At 43.9% G+C, this 17917-nt stretch overlaps 1 protein-coding gene across 3 annotated transcripts in view; it reads right to left on the bottom strand.

Annotated features, from left to right (window-relative positions):
* Nucleotides 1–17917, bottom strand: part of SVEP1 (sushi, von Willebrand factor type A, EGF and pentraxin domain containing 1) — a 168047-nt gene that overhangs the window by 12556 nt on the left and 137574 nt on the right. For 2 of the 3 annotated variants that reach the window (XM_077345283.1, XM_077345282.1), the window contains 7 exons: nucleotides 15491–15646; nucleotides 11109–11172; nucleotides 9777–9950; nucleotides 9001–9174; nucleotides 7876–8049; nucleotides 5777–5953; nucleotides 3718–3888 (listed from right to left, as the gene is read on the bottom strand). In XM_077345283.1, coding sequence (XP_077201398.1) covers nucleotides 3718–3888; nucleotides 5777–5953; nucleotides 7876–8049; nucleotides 9001–9174; nucleotides 9777–9950; nucleotides 11109–11172; nucleotides 15491–15646 — 1090 coding nt within the window. Of the gene's footprint in view, nucleotides 1–3717; nucleotides 3889–5776; nucleotides 5954–7875; nucleotides 8050–9000; nucleotides 9175–9776; nucleotides 9951–11108; nucleotides 11173–15490; nucleotides 15647–17917 lie in introns of those variants that run through there. The other variant, XM_077345284.1, reaches the window with a different exon arrangement.

The following is a 17917-nucleotide window of genomic DNA, read 5'->3' as shown; positions in this document are numbered from 1 at the left end:
ATCAGCAGCAGTGCCAGCCTGAGACCTGATGAAGCTCCAGCTGGGCAGCATTCATATGTGAGAACGGCCGCTGCCAACGGCACAGATGCAAAACATGCTGGAAATACAGCACATTATAAAGTGCAAACAAATCCATCAGTGCTGCTGGAGGAGGTCTCAGCTTGAAAGAGAAATGGATTGGGCAAGCAAGGTAAAGATTGCAAAATGACTAGGATTCACTCGCAGCCTTTACCAAACCACAGTCACTGCCTGAGCTCCCATCTGTAGTATGGGGATAGAGTAGCCTAGTTAACACGGTTGCCAGAAGGATTACTGGGATTGGGATGACATAGGAAAAAACAATACATTTATGGGGATGACTGCTACTTTGGCTAATGTATGAATAGAGATGCAGGCAAACATGCCTGCATTATGCTGCCCTCTGATGGATGGAATTAATTTAACATTTGCAGCAATTAAAACAGAAAAGCATGTAGACCAAGCATACACATAAGACAAAAACCTTGAGTGCTTGGACTGAAAAATAATCTAATGTAGTTAAGTGATACCTCTCATCAATAGTGCTCGCAAAACTTTATAAAACAAAAACGTTCTACTAGCAATAATAATAATAATAATAATAATAATAATAACAACAACAACAACAACAACAACAACAACAACAACATACAACACTGCAAGATAATGAAACCATGGCCATTTGGAAAACCTGAATCTTGCAATGGCCTTTTATTCTAAATTCTGAAATAACGTACCCATGGACTGACAGCATTATATGTTCTCAATGTGACATCCAGCTAATTTCCAATGACCCTAATGCGGATTTTAAAAATCTGCCACGAGGGCACCCATATGTAAAGTTAGTACTCTCCAAATGCAGGATAAGTACTTGGTTTGCAAAGTAATAAAAATATATTTTCTTAAAATGAGAGGTCATCAGCACAATTAAGAGTGGCATCTCTCCATGCAGAGACAGCACCATCTCCACCAGAGATGTAGAACCAACATGGTAGAATTTATTTTGTGGGGGTGCCCCGGGGTTCGATTCTCTCACCCATGCTCTTTAATATACATAGGAGGCTGCTGACTGCGACTGTCTGGAGCTGCAGGGCTGGGTGTCACCAATATGCCGATGACACCCAGCTCTGTATTTCATTATCCAGGCCTCCAGATGCTTCCCTCCATCTTGTTTCTGAACTGGCCTTCAAAGCCTTGGCCAGGCAGCTCTGCAGTACGATATTAACCTTACAAATAAAAGCTGTGCTTTTTAATTAGAACACACATACTAATTCATATGCACAGGGCTTTTCTTACTACCACAAGCATTAAAGGTCAACCTGCTCTGTGTGGACTGTTGATACTGTCGGCTTTCATGTCACTTCTGATGTAGGCGCTTCAAAGGCCTAGGTGTTGGATGCCTTTTTGATGGGCCTTTGTTATTTATAAAGTGCTACTGAATCCATCCAGCCTGATGAGCATGAAAGGAGAACATGGACCTTTTGTACCATTGGTTCTTTCCTAGTGCCCATTTTTGAACAGCAATTAAAGAATGAATAATACATAACAGTTAGCAGGTCACTAAATATGGAAACAAAATTCCTTTGTTTCAGGGTTTGCTGGGGATGGATAACCTGCACACTTCCCAAGAGAACGCAGAACACTCAGGGGTCACAGCAACAGGCAGCCCATCAAAAGACTCCTTCATTCACTTCATTTATACTCTTGCCTTTTCCCCTCCAAGGTGGTTTCTATCTTTCTCCTCCATTTTATCTCCACAACTAACACTATCTCCCTTGAGGGAGATTGTCAACCTCTCCTTAACATCTGGAGAGTTTCCCAAGGGGCTCAAGGAAGCAGTGGTACGCCCCTTACTGAAAAAGCCATCATTGGACCCGCGGAACTCCGCCAGTTACCGCCCAGTTTTGCATTTGGCGTTTCTGGGTAAGGTGATAGAGCGGGCTGCAGCGGACCAACTCCTAGGTTTCTTGGATGAAACTTCGGCCCTCGACCCATACCAGTCTGGCTTCCGCCCTGGCCACGGGGTGGAGACCGTGCTGGTCGCCCTCACGGATGATATCCGGCACCAACTGGATCGGGGCGGCTCTGCCATTCTCGTGCTTCTAGACCTGTCAGCCGCATTTGATGTGGTCGACCACGAGTTATTGGTACATCGCCTCGCCGGAGCTGGAATAAGGGGGACTGCGCTTCAATGGCTGGTCTCCTTCCTCCAGAACCGGACGCAGAGGGTTGCGATGGGGGAGAGTATGTCGAGCCCTTGTGAGCTCCCTTGTGGGGTTCCGCAGGGGGCGATACTCTCTCCCACACTTTTTAACATCTATATGCGCCCTCTAGCCCAGCTGGTCCGGGGCTATGGGCTGGGTTGCCACCAATATGCGGATGACACCCAGCTCTACTTCCTAATGGACGGCCGGACGGACTCCACCCCGGATACATTTGCCAGCTGTTTGGAAGCGGTAGCTGGATGGCTCAGGCAGAGTCGCCTGAAACTCAACCCCTCCAAGACGGAGGTCCTGTGGCTGGGCAGAAGAGGGCAGGACCAGGAAGCGCGCCTCCCATGCCTGAACGGGGTGCAATTAACACCTGCACCAGTTGCCAGGAATTTGGGAGTGACATTTGATGCCTCCCTCTCTATGGAGGCTCAGGTCACCAATGTAGCTCGGACGGCATTTTTCCATCTTCGCCAAGCCCGGCTACTAGCGCCCTACCTGTCCTCGGAACACCTGGCCACAGTGATCCATGCAACGGTCACTTCCAGATTAGACTTCTGTAACTCGCTCTACGCGGGCCTTCCCTTGTCTTTGACTCGGAAGTTACAGCTGGTCCAAAATGCGGCTGCCAGGGTCCTCACTAGAACACCTTTGAGGGCCCACATTCAGCCAGTGCTTCGTCATCTGCACTGGTTACCAGTTTGTTTCCGAATCAGATTCAAGGTATTGGTATTGACCTTTAAGGCTATACGCGGCCTGGGTCCCGTCTACCTGCGGGACCGCTTGGTTGCTTATGCCCCCCGCAGGGCACTCCGCTCTGCGGGTATGAATTTACTGGTTGTCCCGGGCCCACGGGATGCTCGCCTGGCCTCGACCCGGGCCAGGGCCTTTTCAGTCCTGGCCCCAACCTGGTGGAACGAGCTCCCAGAAGAGCTAAGGGCCCTGCAGGATCTACCAGCTTTCCGCAGGGCCTGTAAGACGGAGCTCTTCCGCCAGGCATATGGTTGAGGCCAGGGCAGCTCTCCCACTAATCCATCAGAGGATCCCCTCCAATATTGAGATCTCTAACACCGAGATCATGGTTAGATGTATTGTATTGGTGCCACCCTCTTCTGAACATTATTCTCTCCACCAGGCTGAACTAAGATCAGAATTGTGACCACCGCCGCTATATGGTATGTGATATGTTATATGTAACTTTTAATTGGGGTTTTTATGGGGATTTTATTGTGTTTTAACTATTTATGTTGTAAACCGCCCTGAGACCTATTGGGAGAAGGGCGGTCTAAAAAATTAAATAATAATAATAATAATAACCTGTGGGGTAGGTTAAGATGAGAATGTCTGAGTGGCCCAAGGACACCTAACAAGCTCCCATGGTGGAGTGGGGCTTTGAATCTGAGTCTCACAGGCCCTACTTGGACCCTAACCACAACGCCACCCTGGCCCTCTGTCATCTGCAGCTGCAGTAAGTACTTGTGCTACCTACCTTTGCAAGCTGGTGGCGCCGTCCAGGTTCCGTTCTCTAAACAAACACTTCGGAGGGAGCCCTCTAGCATGTACCCACTAAAACAGGAGTAGGTCACTACATCTCCGTATTGGTAAAATGTGCCACGGACCAAAGCATTTTCTACAGGAGCAGGTGGGCCGCAGGATATTCCTGGACAAATAACGAAAATGCGATTAAAAGGCAAACTAGCTCAAAATACAAAAAGAACGCAAGGTTATGCAAGGCAGGAGGCTGCAGAAAATCAATTAGAAGAGCTGGTTCTTATATGCCACTTTTCTCTACTGGAAGGAGTCTCAAAGCGGCTTTCAGTCACCTTCACTTTCCTCTCCCCACAACAGACACCCTGTAAGGTAGGTAAGGCCGAGAGAGCCCTGATATCACTGCTAGGTCCCTAACCACTACACCAAACTGGCTCTTAGAAACAGGTCTGATTTGTGTGTGTGTTAAGTCCACATCAAGGGCCCAATGCAGCCTCTACGGGAGGTATTTTGCTGTCCTACGACCCCTCCTTCATTTCCTGTGCTCAGTCAGTCAAGATTGTCTGTCAAAGCCAAGTTGTCATAGCATGGCATATTCAGGCAAATTGCAAAATATACAAGCAAGGGTGTTTATGTGGATCTCGCTGTCCAAAGCTATTTTGCCATCCTAGGCAAATTCCTCCCTGCATCCTGTTGTCACACTGGAATGTGAGTCTCAATGATACACAGTGGGGAAGAGGAAAGCACTGTTCAGTTTGCTTGCACAATGGGTAATGACACGGCTAACGTTTGTAACCATCGGGCTTGAACTGCAGACTTCAGCAGTATACGAGGCTTGCCTCCAGTTGGAGTTTAGGATTATAATCAAGGAGCTCTACTTTAGCTTCAATTATATTTTCAAGCCACAGAGGAACTCCCTCCCTCCCATCTACCCACTTACCTGACTGTGGCTGCTGTGGTGAGTGGGAGAGTGAACTCTCTTCCTCCCTCCCTCCCCAGTTCCTGGAATACTGCACTGGCTGGGCCCCAGGCACTTAGCACCCCGGGGTTATGGTGGCTCTCAGGAATTACTTGGGGATGGAAGGATATCTGTACCTGATAAGAAAACCTTCTGTGTTCCTGATATGTATTTACATGTATGTAATGCATGAATTTGACATAGATTCAAATGAGTAACTGTGTTGGTCTGAAGTAGCACAATAAAATGAGAGTCCAGAAGCACCTTTAAGACCAACAAAGATTTATTCAAGGCGTGAGCTTCCGAATGCAAGCACCCTTCGTCAGACTAAGAACTGACCATCATAACAGTAAGAATATATAAGCAAAAGTTAATCCTGTTACATTATTAAACTGTGTCAAAGCGTCCAAACACAGCCACATGATAACTCCCAGCCAAACCAGCCAATCAAATCCCTCAAACCCATTGGTAGTTCACAAAGACATGTCAGAAATAAAACTGTCAAAGCCAGTGATCCACGGCTCACACCCTACCATTTACTATTTGACATGTTTTTCCAAAGTTCAGAACAGTGTCTCAGGATAAGCCAATAAATTTTCCTTCCCCCTTTTTTTTGGAGAAAGCAGCTCAGTCTGCTGAGGCCAGATCTGAAATGACTGACAGGAATTCACCAGATGCTAAAGACCAGATTTCCCCCCCCCCCCCAAGGCAAGCCTGCCTCAGGTCACAGGTCCCCCCTGGGAAACTCCTGGTGTTTTGGGGATGGAGCTTAAGGTGGACCTGGACTTCAGTGGGGTGTAATGCCCTAGAGTCTACCCTTCAAAGCATCCCTTTTCTCTAGGGGAACAGATCTCTGCAGGCTGAAGATGAGCTGCAATTCCAGGGGATTCCCATGTTGCACCCTGTAGGGTGGTCCCTTTAGGTGATGCCTGATGGCAAAATAAGCACTACTTACAAGTGTTGGTGGACATATGAATATGTATCAGTATTCACCATGCCTTTCTTGGTTTAGTTTGCTTTATTTTTCAGCTTCAGTTGAATGAATAACCATCTCATAGTAAAAACTATTCATAATGAAAACAACCATGGAAGTCATACTTACTTTCGCATTTAGCTGCAGTTGTGGTCCATGTCTCATCAGGATTACACGTAATGACAGGCTGCCCCCTAAGCTGAAAGCCCTCTCTGCACTTGATAGAGACTTTCTGCCCCACATAAAAATCCGTCTCTGATATGAGAGCATTTTCAGGAATTATAAAAGGCACAGGGCAGGGATTTGCTGTGTGAAGGAGAACAAATAAAAACACCAACAACAGAAAAGGATTTTAGATGTGTATTTAAATGCCCTTCCTTATTTGCAGAGCAGTCCTAGATTCTGCCTTCTCTAAGTGTAACTCTGCTTACGAGTTCCCTGCTAGTCATTTTATACATCCAGCCCTAGGAGAATCAGACTTGTTTCTATTCATGTATTCTTTAGGGAAGAACTACACCTAATAATCACCTGTAATTTCTCCCTGACATTTTAAAAACAAACTACAGCTCCAGGGATTGCCAATTTTCAGTGGAAGACCCATGTGGGAAGCCCATTTTCCTCAAGGGACTGTTCCACTGAGAATGACCCCTGCAAAGGAAAAGATATGAATGTTCACATCTAAGGGGTAAAAGCTTAAACAGTCTTCCCCCACCTATCCTGCTTTGAGTGTTGCAAGTTCTGGGGCTGCATTTTCTTTTTATAAAAGGGTGTTTATGTTTCGGCCCAGGGGTGGGCGTGGGGAGAACACAATTTTGACAGTCATGTCTAGTTTGTCCCAAAGGCAAATGTGAATCCTTAGTCACTATTAAAGGAAGACATACTTTGGAAAGGAGCTAAAAGGAGCTTGACAATAAGCTACATTAGAAGATCAAAAGTTTGATTCAGCACGTGGCTTATGGGAATGGCAGAGCGTCATATGGCGCCTCTCTTACTCCTTCTCAGCACCATTATTAAAATCCACACGGCAATAAGGGCTATTAGCTGTCCTATTTTAAGTTCTACGGACAGGCGTTTGCAACTTCTGCATCGGTTTAAGGTCAGTGTCTGTGTCAAGTGTGGGTTACTTATGCAAACGAATGTGTGAACATCTGCTAGCTAGGAATGACCTGATGCATAAGATTCAACAACAGGACTAGGCACATCATGCTGAAGCACAAAACTGCAGGGCTGTTTGGAACTATTCCAAACATCTGTATCTCAAGATATCTACAGCAGGGGTAGTCAACCTGTGGTCCTCCAGATGTCCATGGACTACAATTCCCATGAGTCCCTGCCAGCAAAGGCTGGCAGGGGCTCATGGGAATTGTAGTCCATGGACATCTGGAGGACCACGGGTTGACTACCCCTGATCTACAGTCAATTCCAGCATGTGATCTTTCCAATGGTACAGTCCTCTCATGGGACCGTGGTATTGGGAAGTGCTGTCAAGTCACAGCTGACTTATGGTTATCCCCTGGGGTTTTCAAGGTAGGAGGTGGTTTTGGCCATTGATGGCCAGTGTCTAAGAACTCTGGACTTCCTTGGTGGTCTCTCAGGGCTGACTGTGTTGAGGTACCAAGATCTGGCAAGATCTAGCTAGCCTGGATCACCCAGGTCAGAGCCACAGGACTGTTCCATTGTTTAATAAAGTTTAAAAACAGTCAGATTGGTGGAGCCCAGTGGGGTTTCTGGCGGCGGGGGGGGGGGGAGGGTTGGGTTTTTATTGCTTGCTTGTGATTTTATTGTTGCTATGACTTTGTTATGAAGCAAGCTGGGCTGGCCCAAGTGTGGCAGTCAGTAATTTAAACAAACAAGCAGACAAAGCAAACATATAAAAACCCCACTCATTTCTTCTCGTGTAAATTTCCTGCACACATGTCCAGCAGTCTGAGTTAGAATAACTTTTAAAAAAACCATTGGCTGGGATGGTCCAGGCTAGCCCGATCTCACCTTGGTAGCGGAGCAGAGTCAGCCCTAGTTGAGAAAGTCCAGGATTGCTATACACAGGTAGCAATGGCAACCCACCTCTCAATGTCTCTTGCCTTGAAAAGTCATAAGCTGGCTGTGACTTGATTGCACTTTACACACACACACACACACACACACACACACACACATGCAAAAAAACAGCATTCAGCTTTTAGTTACTGGACGATAACCCATTTCCATGATTAAAAAAAGCCACGCACGTTTGCAGAGTGGCATGGGATGGCTCCAAACTCCGGTCTCCGTGCATTCTGCAAGAGGCTCTCCTTCCAAGCTGTACCCTCGGTTGCAGTAATATGCCGCTCGGCTGCCCACTGTGTTGTTTTCATAGAGCGCCTTTCCGTTCTCTATAAACTCAGGATCTTCACATCTAGTTTCTAAAAAAACGTTAATTAAGCCAAACTTTTAAATGTTCACCTTAATCACCTCATCAGGGAAAAAAGCACAGCAAGACTGTATCCCCTCTTGAGAATCTTGGAGCTCTAGCACTGACCTGCGTATTTCAAAGATTTATCTTTCTTTTCCCCCAAATAATACAGGTTGGCATACATGGTTGGTCTGTTGCTGGTTTTATCCTCACAACTATGCTGTGAGATAGGCAGGGGGAGAGAAAGTGACTGGACTAAAGACACACATTAGATTTTATGCTAGAGGGTAGATGTGAAGTCCGACTCTAGTCTCTAGAAGCAAGGTACATTCGGCTAATCCAAGCTGGAAAAAAATGCCTGTAAAATACCATATCAGTATTTTGGGGGTATTAATCCAGCTGGATTTTTTTCTCAGCTACCAAAATAGCTGAGCCTGAAAAATCCGGAAAATATTTGGGGACCACTGCAGTTAAGGCATTTAAAGAGACCAAGATTCCTTTAAATGGCTTGGACTCATTCCAAGCTGGGACTTTGCAGCTTGGAGTGGGGAAGGCATTTAAAGGAAACTTGGTCCCTTTAAATGTCTCAGACTCATGGAGACATTTACCAAATCCAAATGCCATACCAATATGGGAATATCAGGAAATATCAATATTTGGGGGATTCAATATATCTGAACTCCAAAAATAGTAGAGTTTTTTTTTTTTGTAAACTGCTAGTCTCTAGCCACTCTAGGCCACTAAACCACCACCACCACCCCACTTTGGGCTCCCCCCACGTCATTGCTAATCCTCATCCCTGCCTCTGTGGATATGGATTTTGGATGAGACAATCTCACCAGTTTTCAATAAAAGGACTGTGAACACTCTCAGAGAACTGCATTTTGTTTTCTGCACTCTCAACTATAAGGGGGGAGGGGAATCTAAAAAGAATAAATATGCAACACAACTTAAAAGTCACCTTCACAGGAGGGAAGGGGTTTACTCCAGGATCCATTAGCTAAACATGTGATATTCTCAGGTCCAGTCAGGTGATATCCAAAACGACATACAAAGGATACATTGCTTCTGTATGTAATTCCTGTGGTTACAGACAATGCATTTTCTACCACTGGAGGCGGATCACAACTTATGCCTACAAGAGAGAAGAGCCTTTCCTTTATTATCTATCTATTTATTGTAATTTATTCTTTTCTATGTAGTGCATGTCTGTAGCAACATACACCCAGATGATGTAGCCATGGCAAGTCGCAAAGAAAAAGGCCTCTATACCATGGCAGATTCTTTGAAAAATTAAGGCATGCATCATTCTGCTTTCCCAAGTTACACTGCAGCTGATACAACTACTGGCCAGAGATAGATGTTATGTTCTCACAGGCACTTTTTCCTAGATTCAAATTCCTTATTCCAATGGGGACTGTATTAATAAATAAAGCTCATGATTTATAAAGCAGTATGATGAATATGACTCTCTCTCTCTCTCTCTCTCTCTCTCTCTCTCTCTCTCTCTGTGTATATATATATATATATATATATATATATATATATATATATATATATATATATATATATATATATATATATATATATATATATATATATATATATATATATATATATATATATATATATATATATATATATATATATATATATATATATATATATATATATATATTAGCTAATGTACTTTCTTTTCCAAAAAAGCTCCTGTCTACATGCGCTGATTCTACTTACTCACACACGTCGGGGCTGAAGGAATCCACTCCTTGTTGACATGGCAGGTCCTTCGACTGGGACCCTGCAACTCAAATCCCTGATTGCATGCATAGAGAACTTCATCACCAAACAAGAAATCCTTGCCAATAATGGATCCGTCATCTACTGCTTCTGGTAGCCCACAGGATATCCCTGATTGAGGACACACACGTTATCGTTTTGTTGTGATTTCGTTTTACACACAGGGGGGAAAAAAACACCCTAATCTCTCAAGCTTGTTCATTTGCAGCATAGAGATGAGGCTGGAGGTGATAACCACTACAAGTCTCCTACACGTTGGAACAGAGGTAGGTTTGCCAACCTCCTTATGTTGGTGGGGAATCCCCCGCCCACAGACCCTGCCTCCTCACCAATCAGTTGTCCAGCATGGGGGACTTATCAGGAGCAGGAGGGAGGCCCAAGCTATTTAGCTGGTAATGTGGTAATGTCATTTTCATCACAGAATTTTTGTCCAAATGCCAGAGTTTCACCAGAACATCCCAGCACGATGATGTCACTTCTAATACATACCAGAAGTGACACTGCCATGTTGCTTTGGCCTCCCTCCTGCTCCTGGGAAGTTCCCCTCATCCCTCCCCTCAATTGGCCAAAGGTACCTGGCAGCTCTAAGCCCAGGATAGGAACAATGTCAATGGATTTCTGTAACGGGATACAAATACACCCCCATTGAAGGTTGTGGCTGAATGTCTAGCATTCAACATGGGTCAATTTTACTTGGTTCATTTCACATGGCAACAGCTAGTGGGGAAAGAAGGAAAAGGGCTCAATATTGACTGGCTAAGGAGGTGGTAAGCTCCCCCTCACTGGCAGTCTTCAAGCAGCAGGTGAACAGATTACTTATTATGGATGCTTTAGACTGATCCTGCATTGAGCAGGGGTTGGAGTAGATGGCCTAGATAGCCCCTTCCAACTCTATGATTCTAATAATGCTTTATGTGGAAATGATGGTTTGTTTACTGTGAATTTAAGTTTTAGCTGTATATCTGGAAGTTTAAGTTGTTGTCACCCTTTGGGGAGAGATTGAAACACTAACGAATCCAAATTAATTCAATGAAGTCACTTTTAGCTTGAATTATCCTAAATCTTCCTTCCTACTACAGACTCCCATAGTACTGTTCCTAAGAGCCTGTTGATCCTCAATAACAAAATTCCAAGTGATTCAGAAGGAGTGGGTAAATCAGCATTTACTTTTACAGTATAACTGGATATCGCCCAATGTATTTATATATATTTCTCCTTTAAAAAAGCCATGCTCATGGTAGACATGCAGGAAATTAATGCATAGCTTACTTCTGCACACCGGTGTTGTTCCACTCCATTGTTTATCTGCTTTACAAATACGTTCTGCATCACCCTATCAGACAATGGAACAATAGAAATACCCTTATTTTAATCCAATCTCACATTTTTAGATAAGCAAGGGAAACAAGAAACTCGTCTGCTCTTAATTTCTGCATGATTTAGTTGATGGGAACACTTACTTTCCCCAAGGTCAAAAAGTGAAGGCAGAACAAAATGTTAACTTTTCTCTGCTATATAGTGGCAGTTTCACTGACCATATCTGACTGGCTCATCTTAAACTGTCCCTAACTGATAAAAGCAATCTACTTTAAAATAAGCTACTATGTTGACACTTATGGTGCAATCGTAAACAGAATTACAATCTTTTAATTTCATTTACTTCAATGGATTTAGAAGGGAATAACTCTGTTTAGAATGAAGACTACCAGCCTCCAAGTGGTAGCTGGAGATCTCTCAATTACAACTTATCTCCTGGTGACAGATCAGTTCATCTGGAGAAAATGGCTATTTCAGAAGCTAGCATTTGACCAATTGTGCACCAGGAATTTTCCTCTGTACAGCCTCTCATTGCTTGTAGGTTTTAGTGCTGATTCCTCATAATATCAGCAGCAACCCATAGCTCTCCAGTGGGTGGTGCGGGTTTTCATTGTTTGCCCTGCAATGAGGGAAATCACAAAATCCCGCTTCCCCTTTCTTGTTGCACTGCAAATCAGGGTGCAAACAGGGGCAAGCCCTTCTGAAGGGAGAAACGTGTGACAGTCTTGGTAGCATTGTGCCCACCCTCATTCCCCCCATTCCCTTCCCTGTTTCTGGATTGAATTATTTTTTTAATGGCGCGGACTGTGTAGCTACGGGACTGCAAAGGGACGTGCCCACAGTTAAAATAAAATGTTACCTTCAGTGTGTACAATAATATTGGGATCGGGCAGCAACCCAATCTAAAACACATTCCTGTTATGTTTTCTAGCGGTGGGGTATGAACGGGGAAAGAGGGAGGGTGTCATGAAGCAGCCCTTAGCTCAGCATCCATGCTCTGTGTTTTAAATCTTCATTGTGAACACACAACCATCAGGGTCCAATTACCATGGCCAGCCTATCACAAATCTACCAGACCATAAAGACAGACCATTATACAAAGAATCCCGAAAAGAGATCCAAATAAATGTTTTATTGTTGTGGTGTGATCCCGTAGCAACGTGCAAGTGTAAGTTAAAAAAAATGTTTTACTGTTGTGGTGCGTCCCTGCAGCAATGTAGAAGTGTATTTTCTTTAAAAATAAAATAATTTCAGGACTAGGGGGGAGGGGGACAGAAGTTTGAGTCCCCAAAACCACCAATGTGAAGGGATTGGTGGGTTGTGTTGATTGACAATCCGAGGAGCTGGGGAGAAACTTTGGGCTGTCCATACTTCCTGCTTCTCCGCTGCCTCGTTGGGAGGCAAAAAGCCACAATGAGACAGCAGGATACCCTGGAGGGGTCCCCTGTCAGGAAGCGTGCAAGCGCATTTGCAAGCAGAAGGTGAGGTGCATTTTATGCCTCCATGCAGAATCGGTCTCTATGGCAGTTTCTTGACAGCCCTGGAAGGGTTTCATGAATAGGTGGGACTTAATTAATTTTTATATATTTTTAAAATTTGTTAAATATTGATCAGGTTATATGGTCATGTCAACATGCCCCCCCTCCCAAAATGGCCACTGATAGGCCTGGAGGGGGTGGGCCCCAGGTAGGCATGTACCCAGCCATGCTTCCCAACCAGATTCTGCATATTCTGATTATACTACTTTGGGGATTTCTCAAAGCCTGAAGAATGTTTCAGGGGCTTCTCAATAGTAAAAAAGTAGAGAAAGACTTCTATGGCATTATACCCAATTGGAGCTCCTCTCATCCCCAAACCCTGCCCTCCTAAGGGTCTGTCCCCCAACATCTCCAGGTGTTTCCCAACCCAGAGCTGACAAGTGAAGCTGAGAATGGCATAGCCTTTTCGTGCCCTCTCTGCAAATGCAAGGCATGCTTTTTCCTTTATTGCAACAGGCCAATATTCCAATAGGTGGCAGCACAGATATAATTTCTAATGATACTTGCGAGTTTTCCTGCCTTTTTTATTAATTCAGCTCAAGAACTATGAAAAAAAATCACTGTTTCTCTGCAACTATTGTGATACTCTGATCTTATAACTATGAACAAAATAACTCCAGTGGTTTAATCCTACTGAATTAAAGATACCAGGTTTAGGATTGAGTTTTAAGTGCTAATAATGCAAAACCTGCTGCTTTTACTCTCAGAATTACTATTTGTTTATTGAAAAGCAATAACAAAATCGACTTTTCAACTAGCAGTGCTCTAAGACAATAACTGACTTTTAAAACGAGTTTTAGATAATTATGTAAGACATTTTATTCTCTCTGTGCAGCTTCTTTTAATGCTGGAGTGTGATTTCAGACAAAGCTCTTACAAACTAAGAAGTCACCAAAGTAGAAAAGTAATCCAATAACCTAATTATTATTGCTGCCAATAAATATGCAGCAATTTTTTGTATGCAAGTATTTAATGGCCTTCTTCTCATTCCGCTTTAAGGCAACACCATTACATACACTTTTAAAGGATATGTATAAGAATGAGAAAGGACAGTAGGCCATACTGTGTGATACAGGTGGAGATAGTATTTTTAAATGATTCCTCCTTTTGGGAAGAACTCCCTTCAGAGTAGAAGACCAGAGTATCAGGAAGAAAAGTTCTTCACCCCCAGTGTTCTTCCAGCTTTGCTAGTTTCCAACTTCAGGAAATTTCTTTTTTCCAAATTGGACTGCATAAAAATATTTATTCCCTGAATGCAGCCTGAAATGGTGCAATTCATCCTACTATTTTAGGATTACCACCTCGTTGGGTTCCATGCATAGATCGGGCCAAGGTTACATACACCGAATTGCAGAACTGGTTCCATTTATAGTTGGTGCCATGCCAATGGCAAGGAGCGCATAGTATAAATTGTTTATTTGCTCCATTAAAAGACAAAACCAGCAAGGCTGCTTTCAGATGAGGGGTCCTTTGGTGCTGCTCTGGGATTTTTCTTCTGTAATCATTTTGGGGGAAAAGTATAGCTGTGACTCTACGCTGCAGCGGATTGAAAGTGATGTCAAGTTGCAGCCAATTTATGGCAACCCTGGAAGAATTTCAAGGCAAGAGGTAAACACAGGAGGTTTTCCATTGCTTGCCTCTGCAGAACAACCCTATACTTCCTTGGTGACCTCTCATCCAAGTATTAATCCAAGCGAACCCTGCTTAGATTCTGAGATCAGGCTAGCCTCGGCCATCCAGGTTGTGGGGCATTTAATATAGCTCTAATTAAAACTCTCAGTACTCCCATTCCCACACACAGAGATCATAAGTAAACCATTTCATTGCAGTTCTCCCCTGGATCTGGAAATTAAAGCCCAGGAAAGGAGAGTGTAAGCTTGTAATTTTTTTTTTTGTAATTATAGGGATGGCTGTCTCTGAGGAAGGCAGGAAAAGTATTGAGGAGATCAGTTCCCATCTGATGAAATATAAAGGACACGAGCACAGGAGGGACAAGGCAGATAACTTGAGGCTGGAGCCATAAGTCCCTGGCAGAGCATCTGCTTTGCATACAGAAAATCTTGGGTTTAGTCCCCAGCATCTTCTATAAAAAGGGTAAGGCAGGAGGGGATGTGAAAGACCTCTGATTAGAGAGATGTTGCCAGGAGACCGGACAATACTAAGGGTCTGACTGTGAGAGGCTGGCCCAGGCTACTCAGAAGGTGCCACACTGTTGAGCTAGCTCTGACAGGCCACTCGCAGTCTTGGATCTGGAAGGTGGCCTTCCTTGGAAGAAGAAGGGAAGGCTGGAACAGACAGGCTGTGTATATGTGCATAGGAGCACACATCAAGATGCCTTATACTGAATCAGAACTCGGTCAGAAGAGACTTTCTTTAGAAAGGAAATCTCTGTGTTCAGAGGCAGCAAGCCTCTAGCACTAGGAGGCAAAATCAGGGAAAGGTCTTGTCCTATCAGACCAATTTGTTTGTTCTCCAGGGCAACTGGTTGGCCACTATGAGAAAGAGAAGGATGCTGGGCTAGAAGGACCACGAGTATGATCCAGCAGGGCTCTTATGCTCTTCAGGGCAGCCACTGAAAGAATGATTTTAATTCTGGACTAATGTAGAAACAACCCGATGAAGATGATATGCACTCTTCATAATTAAAGTGCCACGTTTTATATACTATTCTCTGGCATTTCTACGCCAGTATAAATCATTATGTAGGAAACCAGCCCAAGAAAGATCATATCTTCCCGATCAAAATCCACTGTGTTACATATTAACAGTCACACAGAAAGGGCTGGGCTGACTTACCTCCACCTCATAACCAGAACCGCACTGATAAAGTACTGCATCCTTGTACTTAAACCGGTTGCCAATCACTGTTCCATGTTCTGGAGGATCAGGCTTCCCACAGGACACAAGTGCACAGATATCATTTGACAATAATGGCATCCAGCTACCGTTGTTCTAAAAAGGGAGGGAAGGGACTTCCTTTAGAACTAACAGTTAAGAGAATTCTTTAAGCTACATTAAAACATCAAAAAAGTATTAAGGCTAATGGATGGCACAGCCAAACTAGAGCTTTTGTTTTCAAAACAGCAATGCTTCAGAGTTCACTGAAAGCTGCCTTTAAAATATGCAAGAGTTTTAAAAATAATTTGCAACATAGAATTGTAGAATTGTAGAGTTGGAAGGGACCTCATGGGTCATCTAGTCCAACCTCCTGCACTATGCAGGACACTCACAACCCTATCGCTCATCCACACTAACCGGCCACCCCCTTGAACCTTCACAGAATCAGCCTCTCTGTCAGATGGCTATTCAGCCTCTGTTTAAAAATTTCCAAAGATGGAGAACCCACCACCTCCCAAAGAAGCCTGTTCCACTGAGAAACCACTCTGTCAAGAACTTCTTCCGGATGTTTAGACTGATTTTTTTTGAATTAATTTCATCCCATTGGTTCTTGTCCTTCCCTCTGGGGCAAGAGAGAACAACTCTGCTCTATCCTCTACATCAGTGGTCCCCAACCTTTTTATCACCGGGGACCACTCACCGGGGACCACTCAACGCCTTTTACTGAGGCCCGGTGGGGGGGGGGTAGTTTACTCCTCTACTCTCAACCACTGCCCTAATGCTCTCTGATCGCTATGGTAATGTTTAAACATCCCTTCAAAATAAGATACAGACACGCCACAACAATGAAGATAAGGAACATTTTATTTTCATGGAAATTTTAACTCATGACAATGATATCAATGAGAACCCTGAGCTTGTTTCTGTGCAACGAGATAGTCCCATCTGGGAGTGATGGGAGACAATGACACCTGAAGTGTGTTGTAAAGGGCTGGGGGGGGGGATGAAGTAAAGGGCCGGGGGGGGGGGGAGAAGGCGTCCTTCGGGGCCTACTTCCACTTAGTCGAAGGACCACATGTGGTCCGCGGCCCACAGGTTGGGGATCGCTACTCTACATGGCAACCTTTTAAATATCAGATCCCCTCTCAGTCATCTCCTCTCTAGGCTAAAAAGACCAAGCTCCCCCAACCTTTCCTCATACGTCTTGATCTCCAGGGACCCAGCACATGGCTTCCTACAGGCATGAGGTTATGGAGTCCACAAAGATCATATTTGATGTAAACTGCTCCTTTATTCTTTTGAATGGGGGTACCTCCCTGTCTGCAAAGGGATGGGGTTGCAGAACTGTTTCTTCTGCAGAAAAGAATAAAAAAGTCCCAAAACCAGAGTATCCACATGTTGTTCTATTAGGAAGATTGATTGCAGAGTACTTTCCAAATGTATTATTTTTTAAAGGTGCTAATTTTCATGTGTGTAGCAGAATTATTCTGTGAAATAACTGGTGGAAAAGACAATGTCTGGTGTACAAAGAAGAGAAGATGACCTTTCAGGGGGCAGCAAGAAGACAATTAAATTTGACAGTGAGGTCAGCACCTGCTGTTAAGTGAAATAAAAATGTCTGTCCAGTGGCATCCTTAAGACCAACAAAGTTTTTTTCAAGATATAAGCTCTTGTGTACACACAAAAATTTTGTTGCTCTAAGGTGCTACTGGACTCAAATTTGTTCTGTTGCTTCAGACAAACATGGCTTCCCACCTGAATCTATCTCCTGTAAGGTGTCATTCCAGATTGTTACTCTTAGGGTGATTTCCCCCTTCTTCTCAGAAGTGCCTAACCTATTCTATCAGCTAGAGTTGTAGTTAGGAATCTATCTTTGCCTCTCCTCGTTACTATCAAGCATATTAATTCCTAAATAAACCTTTATCTGCTCTTTAATCAGGTTGTGCACCATTACTGTGTTAATTAATCTGCCAACAACAACCAGTGTGTTATGTTGCCCCATTGGTGCCATGCCATCAATCAACAGGACTCCCTTTCAATAGGGGTCTTAGGGGTCTCTTAGTATTTTACCATGCTGTGACTGTTTCATCTCATCCCTCCGTCTTTTGGATTCTTAGATTGCTTGGTACATTGTTTATAGCTTGCTATCTCTTAAGAAGGCCTGTGTAGTGTCTGAAAGGGAATAAATGTCCTTGGAGAATGTTTGTAGCCGAACCGTGAAATCATAACAAAGAAAAAACAAATGAATAAATACTTTAGAAAATTTATTTAGCCTACAGAACTCCTCTTGGTTTGGGTTCATTACTTGGAGAATGTTTGGCAATCAGGTGTCAAATCCTGAGTTGCTTTCACTTTAGGCCATGAAAATGATTTCTGTGAGAATGA

Source organism: Paroedura picta, chromosome 7 (genome assembly GCF_049243985.1).
Source record: "Paroedura picta isolate Pp20150507F chromosome 7, Ppicta_v3.0, whole genome shotgun sequence".
Taxonomy (NCBI): Eukaryota; Metazoa; Chordata; class Lepidosauria; order Squamata; family Gekkonidae; genus Paroedura; species Paroedura picta.
Note: the sequence above shows the minus strand (reverse complement) of the source record. Positions and strands in the feature narration are given on the sequence as shown.